The following is an 18112-nucleotide window of genomic DNA, read 5'->3' as shown; positions in this document are numbered from 1 at the left end:
AACCTCTCCTGCCTCCTGGATGGAGCAGTGAGGCGTTTCCCCAAGCTGTGCGAGATCGCACCGGGCTGTCGAGGTCGCACAAGGTCGCTGGAAGAAACCGAGAGATGTGTGGTCCCACCAGGTGCCGAGGGCGACTTGGGGAACGGCGGCAGCACTTGAATTCAGCCCTCAGGAGAGAGCAGAGTCTCTCTGCTGCTCGCGTGTCCAACACAGACAGTGCTCCTGAAAACGGGAGCTGATAAAGATCTCCAAAATCCCGATATCCTTCACTCTCCTGCCGACTGTGCTTTCCAGACCTGTCTGCCCTGCTCAGGAGTCTGGTCTAATGTTACAGCCACCCTGGATTCAGATGAGGAATGGGCCTGGTGTTGGGTATGTGCTGGAGAGGGTTAAGCTGTCATCAGAGCCTTAATGAGCCCTGAGATTTCCCTTTAAACCCTCAGTTAATGGGAAATGAAATTACCGACGGTGGAGGGAGTCTTTGTGTCTTCCACCATCTCCACCCCGACTGCCCTTTGATGAAATACAAAACCCAGATGGAAGATGACAGGACATGAGGATAAAGCAACATACTGAGGGAGAGAGGGGAGAAGGCAAGAGACCAGTGGGCATCTGTTAGACCAGAGAATGGGCTCCTGAGTGCCCTGGGCACTGTGGTGCTGAGACCACCTCTGATGTTGCTGGGGGAGAAGGAGAAACTGCTTCAGGTCAGAGCTGCATTAGGGATCCTGGGAACGGACTTGAGCGAGGAACTTGGACCCCAAAATGCAGCAGTGTCAATAGGGTTGGTTACAGGCTTTTGGTGGGAGCTGGGATGGATGTGAGAGCTCTGACAGTTGAGAAGAGTTGATCTTGCAGGGAAATTCATCAGGCCAGGAGCTCTGCAAAGGGCTGCCCTTATTCATGTGGCTGTTTCAGCCCAAATGCTGTGCTGCTGCAGCTCAGCCCTCCAGCATGCCACAGAGCTCCCAACCCAGCAGAATGGGCAACTGACTCGAAGAACTGAGAGTCAATACATGAATAATGAATGAAATAAATGAATAAATATCCTGTTCCTTTGTGTGGTGAATTAGAGGTTTCCTATCTGCTCTTGCTGCCTATGGGCACCAGAGAGAAGCTGAGTTCATGCACCATGATTCCTGCCCTGTCCTTGTTTGAACCAAGGCTGGGAGATGAATATTGGGAGCCTCTCTGCTGAAAGGAGGCTCTTGCTAGCTCCAGAGAGATGAGAATCCAAATAATCAATCCCACTTACTCTCTGTGAAAGACTGTGCAAATTAGACATTGCATAAAATCTAAAAAAAAGTAATAATCAGTTTCTCAATTCTCTTCTCTTCCCTTCTTTTCTAGCCAAAACTGGAGAACTCTATTTGTTCAGGCTTCTACTTAAGGCTTGTTTTCTAAGGTTTATGGGGGAAGGGGGAGAAGTGATGAAGTGCATCGGGAAGCTCACCAGCTCCCACTGGGAGAGGCCAAACAAATCTCAGTGTCACCCTGAGTTCCCAGGCTGCTTTCTGCCCGTGATCTCACTCCCTTCGGAACTCAGCCAAGCTGACTTCATGCACTACAGTACACCCAGGGCAGCTTTAGTCTTTATTACAATCCGTGTCACATTTTATGGGTTTTTGGAATTATGTCCTTCCACAAGTTCCCATCAGCCCAGCCACATATTTGGGTTCACATACACACCTTCGTAGTGATGCTGTCATGCAGCCTTTTATAAAATCATGAAATCTAACTAAAAGCCTGAAAAAAAACAAAGCCAAACTTTTTGTCTCAGCTGCAAGAAGGTAAGAAGGACTGTCAGAAAAATGCTGCCCAGGAGTTCTTTTTACTGATTTCCTCCTGCCTTATCCTGTCCTCCTGCCCCTGCCTGAGGACTTGAAGCAGGTGTAGCATAGTGATGTACCATTGCTTCCTGCCATCTGCTGGGTTCCCCTTCCTTTTTGGAGCAGTTCAATTGCTGTCAATGTGCAGCATCAGCTTCCAAACCTAAGATGTCAGAAACTCAGAGTTTCCATACAGATATGTCTGATGCCCAGACTTCAGTCCATTTTGGACAGGCTTTGAAAAAGGTCTCTGTCTGCAGGCTCTTGGAGCTGCCAGAGGAACTAATTAGAAGAAGTCCCAACTGTAACCTTTGCACAAGTCCTTCAAAGGAAGAACTGAAACATGATGGTTTTAGAGGCAGCTCTTTGCCAGAGAGTATTTACCCATTCTGCATCTGCAGGCTCAGTAATAGTAACCTGCAGCAGAAATTCAACAGCTTCCTGTCTCAGTTTCTGCAAACCAAAACTGCAGAGTTAGAAAATAGAAAAAAATGCTATTAACTCTCCCCATGAGTTAAACAGCACATAAACCTCAAGAAGGCACATGAGCAAAGATAAATGGGCTGTTGCAGCATTCATCTCTTTTGTTTGTAGTAAATTATTGTGTGTAATTCATGTTTCCTGTCCATAAATACCAGAGGAACTTGAAGACATGGAATCCATTCTAATTCAGTGAAGACAAAAACAACTCCTTTTGAGCCCATCTGGAACTTGTTTTTATCATAATTGTTTTGGGTTCAGTAATGAGTTCAAGATCTAACTGCTGTCACTAATTGTTTCAAGAATAAACAGATGCTTTGTTTAAAGGCAGCAGTTCCCATTCTGCCCAGCACAGCAGTCCCCGGGGTTGCAGGATGAAAGGAGCTGTGCGCCATGTCAGCACAGGCCCTAACGAGCATTGGCGCCCTTGGCAGGGCGCTCACCCCTGCCTGCAGCTGATGGGGCAGGAAAACAGCCCCCAGGCACGCACTTGGTGAGTGTGCAGCCAGTGACATGTGCCCTCTGCTCTTTAACACCATTGGCATTTTGTTTGTAACTTCATCTGATGACATTTTGCAATGTGTCCTACAGTGACAAGTCATACCTGGCGCGATGACACACAGGCATCTCCTTCAGCTGGGCTGTAGGGTATTCAAGGGAGAGCGTTCACTCCCAGGCCACATAACCCCAAGCCCCTTGCTTGGAGTAATGCTCCACCCCCCTGCTTACAGTCCCAAATCTTCCCTTCATCTGAAAACAAAGATACCCCCACACACCCACTCTGAGAGACTCCCCCTACCAGGATATGAGACCATGACAGTTCTGTTCAAGGTCTCACCTATGGTGCTCCCCAGGACATGCCATGCCTGAGACCCCTGATAGCCTTGGTGTAGAACAGGTCTCTACATGACTGATGCCCTGGCACTAGGAACAAGTGAGGCACACCAGCCAGGGGACCTTTCTGGAAGGTTATTTCAGCTCCCAAACTCAGTCCTCGGTGGCATGGACAAGAGGTGCCGAGAGCTTGATGCAGCTGTTGTGCATAGATAAGCTGTGTAATCATAACTGCTTGAGGCACTTGAAATGTTTACTTTTCCCTATATAATAGCCATATATAAATTCTTTCTCCTTCGTTGAAGGATTTCTTGTTCCAAATCAGCTAACTCTGGAGTGTGATGGCTAAAGTCAGGAGAAAGTGAATCATACAGAACTGGATGGATTCTTAAATTTGTGTGTTTGTTAGAAAGAAACTAAAGATAGCACTTAGAGTTCAGCCCTCCAAGGATTTGTGGTTTGCAAAGGGTTTGCTGTAAATCACAGTTAATGTTATTTTTATTTCCTATGGTTTTTAGTTCAAAAATACAGCTTTGCATCTGGCATATCATGAGAAAGAAGATCACATTTAAATCTCCTTGAGCAGAGCCTCATCACATATCCAAATAAACCACTTCTTCCAAAACAGCTTCTGATCATCAGTTGAAGACATCAAACAAGAAAATGTCTGTCTCTTTGCACAGTTATTTTTCTCCAGTGTTTAATAATTCTTGTTAAATTCTTCTGCCTTGTGATCTGTCCCCTACTCCATAGGTCACCTCCCACAGCTGTCAGTAGGGAATATCCTTCAGGGGCCTTTATTTTGTAACATCCATTTCATAAGCACTGTGGCCAAATCAACAAGGGAACTGAAAAACAATGCTTGTGTCTTATGAAAAGAGGTCTATGCTCAGCTCACAATAGTAGCACATCAACTGAGCATGCTGTCAGCTGCTGAAGACCCCTTCAAGGAGTCAGAAAAGGTATTTGTACTTTGGTTTTCACCAGAGGCAGGACTACATGTCCCAGTCCAGCTGCCTCTCAATAAGCCAGGGCACAGCTCTAATCAAAAGCTCTGTCTGAAGGGACTGTTAAATAAGAAAGCAGGATAACTCTGACACTCTGACAATGCTGTACACGTTTTCTTTTCCTCTGATGGGAACATTCAGCAACATTTGATGCCATTTGGTAGAGTGTAAATGCTCTTCTCATACACACAGAAATAGAGGTTTTGTTCAACCAAGCACTTTGTTCTCTCTGGCCTTCAGGTCACCCAATTTCAACAAACTGCCTGCATCAGTGTCTGATACAAAGACGGAAGGAAAGGAAATAGTTCAGCCACAGCATGACCTACAGCTCACAATGGACTGAAAAAAAGGTATTTGAATTATTTTTAGGATTTTGGGTTTCCTCAGTTTTCCCAGAGAAGCTCTGTTGCTTATCAGGAGGAGGAAAAGGCGGACTGCTGATCCAACATACAGAACATACAGCTATTCTTCTGGTATCCAAAAATCCTAGCTAGCAAGGGAAAGCAGCTAGTTCCCTTGGTTGTATCAGCCCTTGTGTCCTCAAAGGACTCAGCTCCCATGTATCTCCACTGGTCTGGAAAGTGTCCCAGTGACTCTGTGTGGTAGCAGAAGCTCTGTCAGCACTGGGTCCCTGCCCTGAGAAACCTCTATGATGAAGCTCATTTCCTGAAGTTCTTATACAGTGTTTTGAACTTACATAAATTGTGGGGTTTTTATAAAGAACATTAGTGAACTCCTGGAACTGAGAATAATAGTGTCACAGCAGGGCACTAATTTCCTACAAAGAAAATCCATTTCAACAGCTAAGTTCCATAAACATTGCTTTCACCATGAAATCAGCAAACCTGCATGTTTCTTGAGAAAGCTGCTTGTTTGCAGATCTTATTATTTGTGTTCTGTATTCTATGTGAGTTCTGCAAGAGTAAGGACAAGCAAACAGAGGTATTTTGTATCTCACAGTGATGATCCTTAGAGGAAAGTGAGAAAGGTTTGCAAAAATAGCCAGGCTAGAGCTTGGGAAAGTCAGCAACCAGCCAGGGAGCCGCTCCAAATCTCTTCTGCAATTTACAGTGTAGCGTTTGTAGGGAGAATTCATCCTGTAGATCCAAGCCTCACAGATGGAAATGGGGCCCTTTTTCTCCCCTTGAAGCTGGTCCAGATAATTCTGGTGTAAAAACAGACTAAAACATTGGAACCTCTCAGTTCGTGACAGATCAAAGAGCATGTGTTGATGGTCTTTCCTAATGGCGGGATTACCACTTACTCCTGCAGTCAGATAATTGCAGGCAGAGACTGCCATCACGTTCTCCAAATAACTCCTCTTCCATGTGCATGGCATCATATTTCACCCTGATTATGACGGGTTTCAGTGAAAGAGTATTTGAAGGAAGCGGGTGGTGGGTGCCCACAGTACTGTGGAAACCTGCCGGGTTTATGTGAAGGCTTCCAGAACCAGGAGTCTGAGTAACTGCAGAGCAGTGGTTATACCCTGGTGACAGACCCTAACCCCAGAGATTTCTCATCTACACCAACTGCAGCTCTGAAACTCTGACAACAAGGATGAAACAGTGGGAATGCTGGGGTTTTTAAGGTGCAGCAAAAAGCCAGTTAGAAACACAACCAGTGTGAGCATCTCTCAGTGCCAAAGCATGGGTAATATAGGTGCTGTGTAGAAGAAAAAAAATCTATCCCTTCACTCCTCATCAAGGCAGCTGTTACTAGAAAAGATAGAGGACAACTTCCTGAAACTCCCAGCTAGCCAGCTGCACATAGATCTAGCTACAGCAAAAAAATCCAATTTATGCCCCCTCTGGAACAGGGAGGCTTGTGAACAGCTTGTGCCACAATCCCCAGCATCTCAATGCCTACTCATAGGACTTCACTCAGCTCTGGTTACTGTCACAAGCTCAGAGCAGACAGCATGAAGAAACTAGATCTTTCCTTTTTGAATTAATTACTGTTCTCGATATATGCTGCCTAAACTATCTATCAGTGTCTGTTGGCTTGCACAGTTATGTCGGTTCCCCAGTTAACAAGTTATTGTTTGGGAAGCTGTTGGAAGTATTCATCTAACCCCTGCCACACGTCACAGGCAGCAAAGTGCTGGCATGTTGGATTCAGAGCCTAATACAGCAAATTTTGTACTTATCCTGCCACTTAGTGGCTGCAGCTGATGCAGCACCACATCCCTAGCTACACATTCACTAGAAAATACCTCTGTGATGTGGAATAGGTTCATATTTCTGTTCGGGTGCAGTAAAACCTGAGTAGGGACAAAGAGGCATTGAAAAACATTTAGCTTATTTCAAATACTCTGAAATCTGTCAGGGACCTCACAAATTTCACTCTGCAGGATGAAAGGATGTTAAAACACCATGATTATTCCTGAAGGCCAGATATTTTGTGAAGCAGCCCCTTAATGTTACTGCTGGCAGTGCAATATACCTCCATCTCCACCTTTAGGATTCATAAGGATTCACCATTTCCCACTGCCAGGGAGTGCCTTTCTGTTTTATAGAAAGAAGCAAAGCCATCGCTGCTGTCTTCTGTACTTCACAAGATCTAGTGCTCTAAGTGTGGCTGTTTGCTCTGTGCCAGGCTAAGGAGAGGGAACAGGACCACAGCCTTCTGTACCTCTGTACACAGCCTTTCCAGCAACAGCTGGATTCCTTGTCTGTCACCAGAACACAGACAGGCGTACAGGGAAAGGCCTTGAGTAACCAGGGATTTGAAAGGCTTGGGCTTCATTCATTCCAGTCGTTGACAGGACCAAGGGAAATAGTCTGGTTTGTCTTTCAGATCGTAGATTGTGTTCCAGGACAAATACAGTCAGGGGAAAAAAATTGTAGTTAATTTTGCTTTTATCACACTTAATCAGAGAAGTGATACTGCTAACTGTGCCAGATGCTCTGAGAAGGAATTTATGTTGTAAACCACACTGGCCTTCAAGAGGGTTTAGACAGATCTGGATCTTGGAGAATCATTTCCCTGGACTGTCATCAGTTTTCAACAAAATGAATTGAACTGTCTTGCTAATGAACGTTCAGCTCCATTCTGAGAATGTAAATCAGCTGGCAAAACACCTGCCAAATCAAGTGTCTTATCCTAACGTAATGGGTGACTAAATACACATTCCTATGCTGGAGATTTAAATAATCCCTTAGAGCACTGTGAGAGTACCAGAGCCTTTGGCAGACAGAGGAAAACCTATGAAAGAGGATGAACAAGCTGCAGAGACTGGTAAAACATCTATTTTACTATTATTATTTAGAGACTTTTTTTAATTTGAATTTTTATAAGGCTGGGTAAATACTGTCAGGTTTGCGTAGAATTATTTTTCCAATTCATCACAGTCCTTGGGATAAAGTTGACAGACTAATGGCTCTCCTGGCAGCTGCACACCACCATGATGGCTGGGAAAACAGCGCGGAAGCCGGGTGTTAAGGAGGGCTTGGGAAGGTCACTCTGTAAATACAGCTCAGCTCTGAGCACAGTAGTGTTTACTGGCTCCTGAAGGGAGAAACAAACCATTTTACTTTAGCTCATGGCCACAAAAGAGCTCTGTGATACAGGACTTGATGGGGGAGGTACTCTATAACGAAAGCGGGGAAATGAGCAGGAGTGGTGCATTCTTAGACATTGTAATTAAAAAAGGAATGTGCTATTGTAGGGAGAGGAAACTCTCTCACCTGGAGAACTAGAATAATTAGGAAGAGCAGAGATATCAGGTGCCCAATCCTTAGCTCAGTTCTCAGTAACAAGACAGGGAAGTGGTGTAGCCATGGAAAGTGCAAGTGAAATGTACCCGCTGCTAGCTGGGACAGGAGAGAGCTCAGCCTCCTCTTGCTGCAGGGTTGGAATAGTTTGGCTTTAATTTTTGTCCTGGGAGAACATTTTGTCTCAGGCTGGTATGGAAGTTATTTAGAAGAAAACACTTTGAGGAAAGGAAAAAATCCAAGATTATTTGAATTTGTGGTTTTAGAGCTATTGTGAGACTAGACCAAAATTTCCTTTTCTTTAGTGGACAGCTCTGTAAGAAGAAAATGAACAGGTAAAGCAGAAAGAGGTCCCTAGCTTTGGGTTATTTAAGTTCTCAAGGTCACTGGAGTCATATTCATGTAGCAAAACACAATCTGGCCTGAGGTGCCCTGCACTGACTGGCAAACAGCCAAGCCTGAGCATGGGTTCTTCATGTTACACTAGAGCTTTCCCAGTGGGAGGGGTTTTTAAGCAGGGGGCTGGCAAAGGCCATCCTGGCCCTGGGACACCCAGAACATTGTGCAGGAGGTGTCAGGCTAAAGATATGCTGGGGCCCCCAGCATGCTCAGAGTGGTCTTGAGACATGGAACAGAGCTCCCAGTCCCAGGACTCCCTCAGGGTGCATCTTACAGGATTTCACCTACATATGGGGAAACCAAAGGCACAGGCCCAAAACAGAGGAAAAAAGATGTATGTTTTTGCTTGTCAGCCTGCCAGTTAGCTGTCAGCTGCCATGTTGGGCCAGCCAGGACAACTTGTTCTACACCCTTCAAAAAGTCAAGAGACCTTACTTTTATACCAACAGTCGATCCCACGATGCTGCGTGAGGCAGCCCATTCCCCTGCATGTGCTTCCCAAGGCACAGCAGCGGTGTCAGTTGGCAATATAAGCAAGTGGCAATACTCATGAAGAAATGTCCTCAAGGAGACCTGAACATGGCATAGGAACTCACTGTCTGCCACATATTTCACCTGTATCATAATACTGAATACACAATTATAGACTGCTAAACATTGTCTGCTCCATATAACATGTGCAGCATCACAGGAAAGGCACTCTAAACTAAAATATGTGTTACTATCATGAAAGGATAGAAATACTAGCACACCAATAACTCCTGAATGCACTGGATACACATGGCCATGGGAAAATCCCCCAGCTCAAAGTCTGAATGTCTTTTGAGTAGTTTTATTCTGTGCAAGGAAGCCCTCCATTGTCTTCCCCTTTTCTTCAGCTTCAGAACAAGATCCTGATCCTGACAATATGTGCTGCTGGGATTGGAGGCACTTTCCAATACGGTTACAACATCTCCATCATCAATGCTCCAGCCTCAGTAAGTACTGCTAGTCCAAGTGCCTGCCCCCCAAGACAGACCCTTCCTTGGTGGCTCTGTTGGGCTGTGGACAGTGGTGTGCAACTGAAAATCTGCAGGCTGCTGCTGTTGAGGGACAGGAAGCAAGGACGTGTTGTTCCCTCTGTAAAATTCACATCTGGAGTACAGGACTTTGTTGTCAAAAGCCATCCTAAAAACCATCCATTTAGTGTCACAAGAATTTATTCAAAAGCTTTGTTTCAACTGCTTTACCAAAATCTAAAATTTTACCAACCTGCATCCTTTAAAGTTGATTTTTGCCCTTAGATTCAAAGTGAGACCCGTGAAATTAATTTTTAGATTATCAAAAAAAACTACATATGGATATAAACCAACTGCAACAGCAACAGTTTTATACCCTAAACTCTGCTAAAAACACATCTAAGAACTGGAGGAGATTGGAGGCACAAACCCAGCATAAATAGATATATTAAAAAGGAGCCTTTCTCAGTGTCCTTCACCTCTCTGGTGGTTCTGCAGCACTGTCCTTCTCTCTCAGTACATCCAGACGTTCATGAACACAACCTGGCTGGAGCGCACGGGTGTTCCCCTGGAGAGCAACGTGATCCTGCTGCTGTGGTCCTTCACTGTTTCTGCCTACCCTCTGGGAGGCCTCACTGGGGCTGTGGTTGCTGGTCCCATGGCCATCATGTTGGGAAGGTAAGAAGTGCTGGAGTTTAAATTAAGCCTTGCAGCTTCCCTTAATCTAAGAGGAATTAGGAGCCCTACAGCAAAATGCCCACCATAGTTACAAAGAATGAAAACAAGTTTTCTATCACAGATTAGTCTGCTATAAACATTCTGGGTTGGCGGGGAGAAACTACCTGACAAAACAGTATTTCATATCTCAAAACTCAACAGGGAACAGGTTTTTTTCCCCACATTACCTTCTCATCACATTCCAGCCCAGCTGAGGTGCTACAAGGATATCAGTTGAACTCCTTATCACAGTAACCACCGACATAATCTCTATAATTTTTGTGTCCAGTTTTCTGCCATGCTTTTAAATGGGAAATCATGATGGATCAGACTAAGGATTTTTCTTCAAAATAAACTGTGGTAACTGGTGGGAATGACACTAGAAAAACAGAGAGTGCTTACAAAGAGCAGTGCTAGCATCCCAGCTCCTCATGTCTCACAGGCTGTGCATCCACCTTTTGGTCTGAAATATTTCTGGAAGTATTCAATAAATTTCCATAGTGGTTTGGGTTTTTTTCCTCTGTGTGTAAGTACAAGTATCTGTCTTATCTCACCTATCTTTCATACACAGCTCCATCCCCAGTTCTCTTCAGAAAAAGAAACCCAAACCAATGTTACCAACATAAACTAATAGGAAATTAGATTTTGCTTCACTCTCTCTCAACCCCAAGATTTTCCTCTATGTGCTATCACTTTAGTTTGCTCCTCTTATATGATGAAGCAGGCCCTATTATGGTTTGAGGTCCCATGACTTACTAGTTTCAAGGTTATGAAGACCTGAAAGGATATGGCTTCCTTACCCCACTAAAATTTTAGAGATTTCATCCTGTACTGCCTTGGAATAAAATCATATTCCATCATAAAGAAGAGAAACAAAGACTGACTGGCAAGGCAGTGAGCAGGGACTAGAGAGAATTACTGGCAATAATAATAGTATGGGTCAATAGAGCTCTCTTTTTTTTCTCTGGTTTTCGGCAGAAATTTCTCCTGGGACTCATGAAAACCTTCTGACAAAGTTGCACAACACTTACACTATTATATGAAAATTGCCTGTTTCAACAAATTAACATTTTCAGACCAAAATACATATGGCTTGCTGAAGGAATATTCCTCTCCATTCAAATAGAAACTGTGTGTGAGCACAAGAGCCCTGAATCTGGGGGAGAACCTGGTGGTACCTTCAGAGAGCCTAAAGCCAACACTGCAGGTACACCCCATGCCACACAGACACCTCAAACAGGGCTTGGATTAACCAGGATGGTCTGTGGTGGGGCTGAGCAGCCCAGCTGGAGCTTCCAGGCTTGGCAGGTGGCACCTGATAACTGAACCTGACACACATGTGCTCACCACTGTCTTTTCTCTTGGAAGGAAGATGTCTCTGCTGCTGAACAACGTCTTTGTGATCATAGCTGCAACCTTGTCAGGATTCAGCCGAATGGCCAAATCCTTTGAAATGATTATGCTCAGCAGATTTTTTACTGGCGTGAATGCAGGTACGGCAACATGAGAAGTATAGAAGGACAAAGGTGGTAACAATTAGAAGAAATATAAATAGGAATGATCCAAGATATTAAAGCAATTAATCCTTTAGGATGACCAGACACACGTAAGTGAATTAAGAAATTTCATATACAGATTTTATACTTCGCTTCTAAGGGCTTTCTTTTAAAGCATACACAGGCGGGGAGGGGGGGGGTTGTTTTTGCTCACTACACATGAGCATCTCTGTGCATGGGGAAAGTTTGAGCTGAAAATGGATCCCTATCTGCTTGTAAGAATGTCAGTCACTCACCAGCATGAGCACCATCACAAAAACTTTTGTAGAAGTTCATCCCAGGAAACAATGATCAATATAAGGGACTTAAAATATGATATTACCCTCAAAAGAGGGAAGTAGAGGGAAACATTGTACATAACCTTGGATTTGGTGCTGAAAAGACCATAGAACTGAGGCCCTGACAGGTTTCAGTTTCATTATCCACTGCTACTGATGAATATTTGAATGTGTGTTTAGTGGCTTATACAAGGGATAGGGGTGAAATTGAAGGTTTGGTAAATGGCAAGCACTGGTAGATTAGTTATCACATGGTCTGCAACAGAGGAGTGCAGCTGGCAACCTCGAGAGGTGGCTGACTGCGTTTATTCTTGTCTCCTCTGCCCACAAGCTGAGGTCAGCATTTGTCTGCCTTGCCAGGTGTAAGCATGAACATTCAGCCCATGTATCTGGCTGAGAGTGCCCCGAAGAAGCTCAGAGGAGCTGTGGCCTTGACCTCTGCATCATTTACAGCCCTGGGGTTGGTGCTGGGGCAAGTTGTTGGACTCAGGTAATGTAAAGCAAGAAGCCCACTTATTAAATCCTTCCTTCCTTTCCTTCCTTTCCTTCCTTTCCTTCCTTCCTTCCTCTTTTATGAGGTTGTGAAAATACTGTGTAAATTGTGTTTATGTTTTTCTAGGGAGCTCCTAGGAGGGGAAGAGAGTTGGCCATTCCTTTTAGCAAGCAACGTGGTTCCTGCCCTGATCCAGCTCACAGCTCTGCCTTGGTTCCCTGAAAGTCCCAGATACCTCTTGATTGACCGTGGAGACAAAGAATCTTGCATCTCTGGTGAGTTTAGGGTGACTGTTAGGTCCTCATGGAACATGTGAGACTTGGGCCCCAAAATTTTTGGAATGGTGCCACAAATTTTACATGTAGGAAGTTTCATATCAAGTTGTAAATATGATCACTTCCTCTTTCCGAACTAAAGAACATTTTATAATATTAAATATATTTGATCTATTAAGGTAATTGAAAGGCATCTTCCTTCAATAGACTTATTTGCTACAATAATAGGGTCAAAAGGTAAGACTTGTGTTCACAATGGCAAATATGTTTTGTAACTACGAAGTGAAATAAATGCTGGTTGAAGAGCTCAGGATCAAATCTGAAGCCAATTCATATTAAAGGATTTACTTAGATTTGTGGCATACAAATCCTCATATGCATAGTGGCTGGAATTATTTTCTGGGAAATATGTGCTGTGTACCAAGAACATCTTAATTGCCTGCATTTCCCAGGGAAGTCACTTGAGATCTGAGTCAGAAGCATGGCTGCTGAAATGGCACTGATGGGAGATACTCAGTTGTCAAACAGTGGTGAGGGATTTGCACTCCCTTTCCCCCAAATCTTTCAAGTGGCTTCACCACAGCTGATCAACTCTGTGAAGGTCACAGCATGATCACAGGCTCTGTCCTGCAGCTTTCTGCAGCCATCACCTGCTGCTCGATCCTTTACCCTGCAGAGCACCAAACTGAAGAGAAAGCCCAGGAGTAAGAGGTTCCCTTGTCCTTGCAGCACTGCAGAAGCTTAGAGGTACCAGTGACCTGAGTGCAGAGCTGGAAGAGATGCTGGCAGAACAGGCTGCTGTTAGAGGCCAGAGAGCGAAGCACCCATGGGAGCTCTTCCAAAATCGAGCTTTGAGGTGGCAGCTGGTGAGCATCGTTGTGCTGAGCAGTGCCATGCAGCTCTGTGGGAATGACTCGGTAAGCAGCCTGGCACCGGAGCCAGCAGCAGCACTGTGTCATGGGACATGGGTGGGAGCACTTGGATTCAACACTCTGTCAGCGGGAGAGGAGCAAATAGTGTCTCTCTGCCTGTGGAGATCTTCAAATGTCAGATATTTGGTTCCCAAAATACACCTGTGCGTTATGGGAAGGTTCAGAAGGATGCTGTCAAAATAGCCTGTATGACAGGGCATTAGTCACTCTGCATGGTCCTTCAGGAAAAACAATGGGATGTATTTTCAGATGTCTTTCCTTACTGCTTTCTACTTTCTTCTCTCCACAGATGTATTTTTATGCAGCTTATGTGTTCCAAGAGGCTGGAATTCCTCAGGACATAATCCCCTATGTTGTAATTGGCACAGGAAGCTGTGAACTGATCACATCCATCACTTGTGTGAGACTCTCAATGCACTCTGGTGACATGCAGCATCTGTTGGCAGGGAGGAGGCTGTTAAGTACAAATTTGGGGGTTACATTGCTTTTCATGCCAAGGAAGCCCTTTAAGCACAGCAGCCAGGCTGTCTGTCAGCACCCACAGCCAGATAGCTCAATGCAGAAGTATTTGGTCAGACATTGCATTGCCATCACTGTCTGAAATCTCTAAGAAGTGTAACTTTCTTGCTTTGAGACCATATGGATAGTGGCAGAGTTTAGGTGCAGCTGGGACATTCTCATCTCCCCTGAACACCCGTCTTGCCACCAAAACTTTCTTTTGAGGTTTTTTTCTATGAAGCAGACAAGATCCTGAAAGTTATTGTAGAGCAAACTAGGTACAGAGTATTGAAATCTGAAGAGGAAAGAGGCAGGAATCATAAATACAGCTTAAATATCTTGCTTTATTTTTCACTGTGTTACTTTGTGCAGAACATTATTATAGACTACGCTGGTCGGAGGCCACTGCTGCTTGGGGGATATACCTTCATGGCAGGATGGGCCATTGTCTTCATGGTCGCTCTGAGCCAGCAGGTAACAAACTTTACTTAATTATTTAAGTGGAATGGAGTTGGGCTTTGCCTTTTATATGACTGGGGTGTTCAGTGGTGGCAAATAAGTGTAAGTGCCCTCACTGGTTTTCCATTGGTCTCTGTGGCTGTAGACTCAGATTAGCTGGATGCCTTATCTCAGCATGGCCTGCATTTTCGCCTATATCCTGAGCTTTGGAATCGGACCAGGTCAGTTCCCTCAGTGTTTTCAGTGAAACTTTTGGGTACTGCAGAGGCTTAGAGATGTGTACAGGCATCTTATGGAAACTCTCAGACCCCCTTTAGTTATAGCACACTCAAAGGAACGAGGTAATTTCTGCCAGTGGTGTTTGGCTGTTTCACAGGGGTTTGCATGCCCCTGGTAAGTCAGTGTTGTGCAGGGCCAGGCTGTGCCCATTTCTCTCTGTGTTATTCCCCATCAGTCTTCTTGGCTATTAGGCCAAGGCACTTGGAAGTGATTCTTGGCTTAAGCAGATGACAAGGTTCTGATTTGCTGCCCAGTCCATTAGGGCTGTAAACCAGCATTTCTAATGCTTCACTTTAATCCTAGAAATTGTTGGCTATGCCATCTGATTATTTTCTTGCAAACACCTGGAAGCACGATTTCCACATCTATTTGTTAGCCTATTAATGTGCCTTTTCTTGGCAGAATCTGTTCATTTCTGGGGGTGGGCAATACACAGACTGTTGTGGATGTTTGCATGCTGAGTGTGTAGATGTGAGACTCTGCTCACATGAGTTTGAAGGAAGGCAGGTAAGAATAGAACCAAGCTGCCAGTGTCACATGCCACACAAGTTGGCAATAAGTTCTTGTCCCAGTCCCTACAGTGCCATGGGGTTGAATTAATTATAAGCCTTTCTCACCGTTGGGTCCTGGTAAGAATAATGTGGATTACAAAACTTTTCCTGGCAGTTCATTCTAATGTGAGAAAGTTTGAATAATTACCTAGTCCTTAATATTTAACCAAAAAATTCACCTCATACTTCATATTGGGCATTCTTGTTAAGATATGTTCTCTTGTTTTTAATGTAATGTCAACAATATTATTAACTTTCTTGCCATTTCTTTTTCCAGCTGGTGTAACAGGAGTTCTGCCCACAGAAGTTTTTGATCAAATGTCCCGACCAGCTGCTTACATGATCTGTGGCTCCCTGCTCTGGTTCAATCTATTTCTGGTTGGAACAGCCTTTCCGTTCATTGTGGTGCGTTCCCAAAGCAAAGCAGCTCTTTAGTGTTCTGCACAAGAAAGAGGTTCTGATAGTGACCAGGAAAAGAGAGTATTGCAAGCAGCAAGACAGCACTTCTATGCAAAGTATCTTTATGAGGAAAGTGGCCAGAACTCCTCTAAACCAAATTTTCTCCATGTTCCCTACAGTGATTTCTGATTTGAGGTTGGGATTTGAATCATTTGGGGCATGGATGATCAATATTCCTCCTCTGTCCTCAGTTGAGAACAGCTGGAGCTAAAGATGTGATTTAATTTCCCTTTGCCAGACCCTGGCACCATTCCCTAAGATGATTCCTGAAGCAAAAGGGAGCAGAACTCCACAATATACATTCCTGTTTTATTTCCTACTGAGGGCTCACATTCTATACAATTATGTATAGGGAGAAAGACAGAAAAAGACATTTCAAAAGACTGTTCTTGCTATGTCGAATTTCCCAATCTCTGTTGGGGTGCTGTTGCATCCAGGCATGTGAGGCCCTTACCAGGGTGCACAGAAATATTCCCTGGGTGACCTCAGACCATGCAGGAAGAGGGATTTGTCTATGCCTATTTGTCGTCATACAGAATGTCACCAACACTGTCTTGTTTTTTCCTCCTCTTCAGAAAAGTCTAGCACATTTCTGCTACATCCCATTCCTTGTGGTCTGTGTCTGCACTGCTCTCTACGTTTGGTTTTTCCTTCCTGAGACAAAGGGGAAGTCCTTCCTGGAAATCTCAGAGGAGTTCAGGAAACGGAACTTAAAAGCTAAGGCCCATGCGGGTTTTTATAAAGGCCCTGAGGAGATCAAAACCACCACATTGTAGCAGAAGAAAGGAAGATGGCATCTGGGGGAATTCTGCAGTGAATTCAGCAGTGGCTATGTGCCCTTGCAGGGACACAGAGAGAAGTATGGTTAGGGACAATATATTACTTTTAGGTTCTTAAATTCACCTTGAAAACATACACTTGAACTGATAAATCCAAACAAAAGTTTAATAATCTGTTCTCACTTTTTAGTACTGAGTAACACATGCATATTTTAGAATCCATATCAGAGAATAACAGAATGATGCCTTGTTCTCTTATCATCATACAGCACCATGTAATGCTTTAGAAAATTTCAGAATTTCTCCAAACAGTAACTTCCATCTCAGAAGTCCTTCTTTCTTGCCCCTGAATCTGGGCTTTCTAACCCAGAAGTTAATGCGATTAAATTCTGTTTTCAGACACCAAATGAAATTTTCAGTACCTTGTCTTGGTGCTCCCGTCGTTTCTGTTATTAAGTGATTTCAAATAGACTCCTACTTGTTGAGCAATAGTGAGCGGTTAATTATTTTCAGCTATAAAATCATGTGACAGATGGATTAGAAAGAAAGCTTCTAGTACTTGCTAAGTGGCTTATTATACAACAGACTTTTGGGCATTGTTTTGCAGACTATTTATTCTGGACCGGTTTTCTTCATGGCTTGTTTGTTGTCTTCCAGTCCTATGTTGTAAAGCACAAGTAATTCCCCAGTCCAGTTTGTACTGCTCCCATGGACACTGCTGGTCCATCTCGTAGGGTTTTGCACCTATGCTCTGCTAACATTAAGTGTGGTGAGGAGCTCATATGGCAGAAGCTTGTTTTGGATGTGGATCTTTAGATCACACCACAATGTTCTCTGCAGCATGTCCTTGTTGTCTCCATAGAACACATTGGCAAAGACCCAGATGTGATGTTGATTCTTTTTAGTTAATCTGATATAACACAGGGCAACATTCCTCATTTAATATGGCCTTTCACAGGCATTGGCTTGACTGGTTAAGTTTCTTCTCAAATGTCTTCTCTTCTTATGTCTTCTCAAAGACATAATCAAGCCACCTCTTTTTTTTTGACTTTGTTTGTATGAAAGTCACAGCACTGCTCATGTTTGCAGCAAAGAAGAACATGTATGTTTTCAAAATAAGAAGGTAAAGTTTCTTTCAGTGTATTTTTTAACTACATTTTTAAGAAAAATACAGCATTTTTGAATAAAAAGATTGTAAACATTTCTGGAATGCATTACTGTCATGCTGGGCATGAGTGGAACAGCAGATCTATTTCTCAGAAGAGGAGTCTGTACAAGAACTCTCTTTCACTACCCAAAGTTTATAACATATGAAAAATAAAAGTAAACTTTTGTTCCTTTGTGGTTGCTGCTATTTTAGAAGTCATTAATGTATAGACATGGGCAAGAGCAGCTACCTCTGCTCTTGGAAAACACTGAGATTTTGAAGTATGGAGGATTTTGAGACAAGACAATCAAGAGCAGGACTCTGATGCTTTTTCCTGGTCTTAAAATCAAGAGTCAAACACGGTTAGAAGGGGAAAAGGGATTTTACCTTGGTATTTATTTTAAGGATCCTTAGGTGTACACGTCC

The 18112-nt window shown here is 43.8% G+C and overlaps 2 protein-coding genes across 2 annotated transcripts in view; one reads left to right on the top strand and one right to left on the bottom strand.

Moving 5' to 3' along the window:
• The window catches only part of DERL3 (derlin 3), a 5937-nt gene extending 5440 nt beyond the window's left edge, over positions 1-497 (bottom strand). Inside the window, exon 1 of the mRNA XM_017732188.1 lies at positions 464-497. Within this exon, the coding sequence (XP_017587677.1) occupies positions 464-497 (34 nt within the window). The remainder of the gene's footprint in view (positions 1-463) is intronic.
• Positions 498-7328: 6831 nt separating this feature from the next.
• Positions 7329-17880, top strand: SLC2A11 (solute carrier family 2 member 11). The gene is made up of 12 exons (XM_008632108.2): positions 7329-7390; positions 9144-9242; positions 9781-9941; positions 11349-11473; positions 12175-12304; positions 12434-12582; positions 13312-13499; positions 13804-13914; positions 14385-14486; positions 14617-14692; positions 15579-15706; positions 16336-17880. The coding sequence occupies exons 1-12, from the start codon at positions 7370-7372 to the stop codon at positions 16534-16536; spliced, it is 1491 nt and encodes a 496-aa protein (XP_008630330.1). The 5' UTR covers positions 7329-7369; the 3' UTR covers positions 16537-17880.
• The last annotated feature ends 232 nt before the right edge of the window (positions 17881-18112 follow it).

The sequence above is a fragment of the Corvus brachyrhynchos genome, unplaced genomic scaffold (assembly GCF_000691975.1).
Source record: "Corvus brachyrhynchos isolate BGI_N302 unplaced genomic scaffold, ASM69197v1 scaffold864, whole genome shotgun sequence".
Lineage (NCBI taxonomy): Eukaryota > Metazoa > Chordata > Aves > Passeriformes > Corvidae > Corvus > Corvus brachyrhynchos.
The sequence above is the reverse complement of the archived record's forward strand: the minus strand, read 5'-3'. Positions and strand labels throughout refer to the sequence as shown.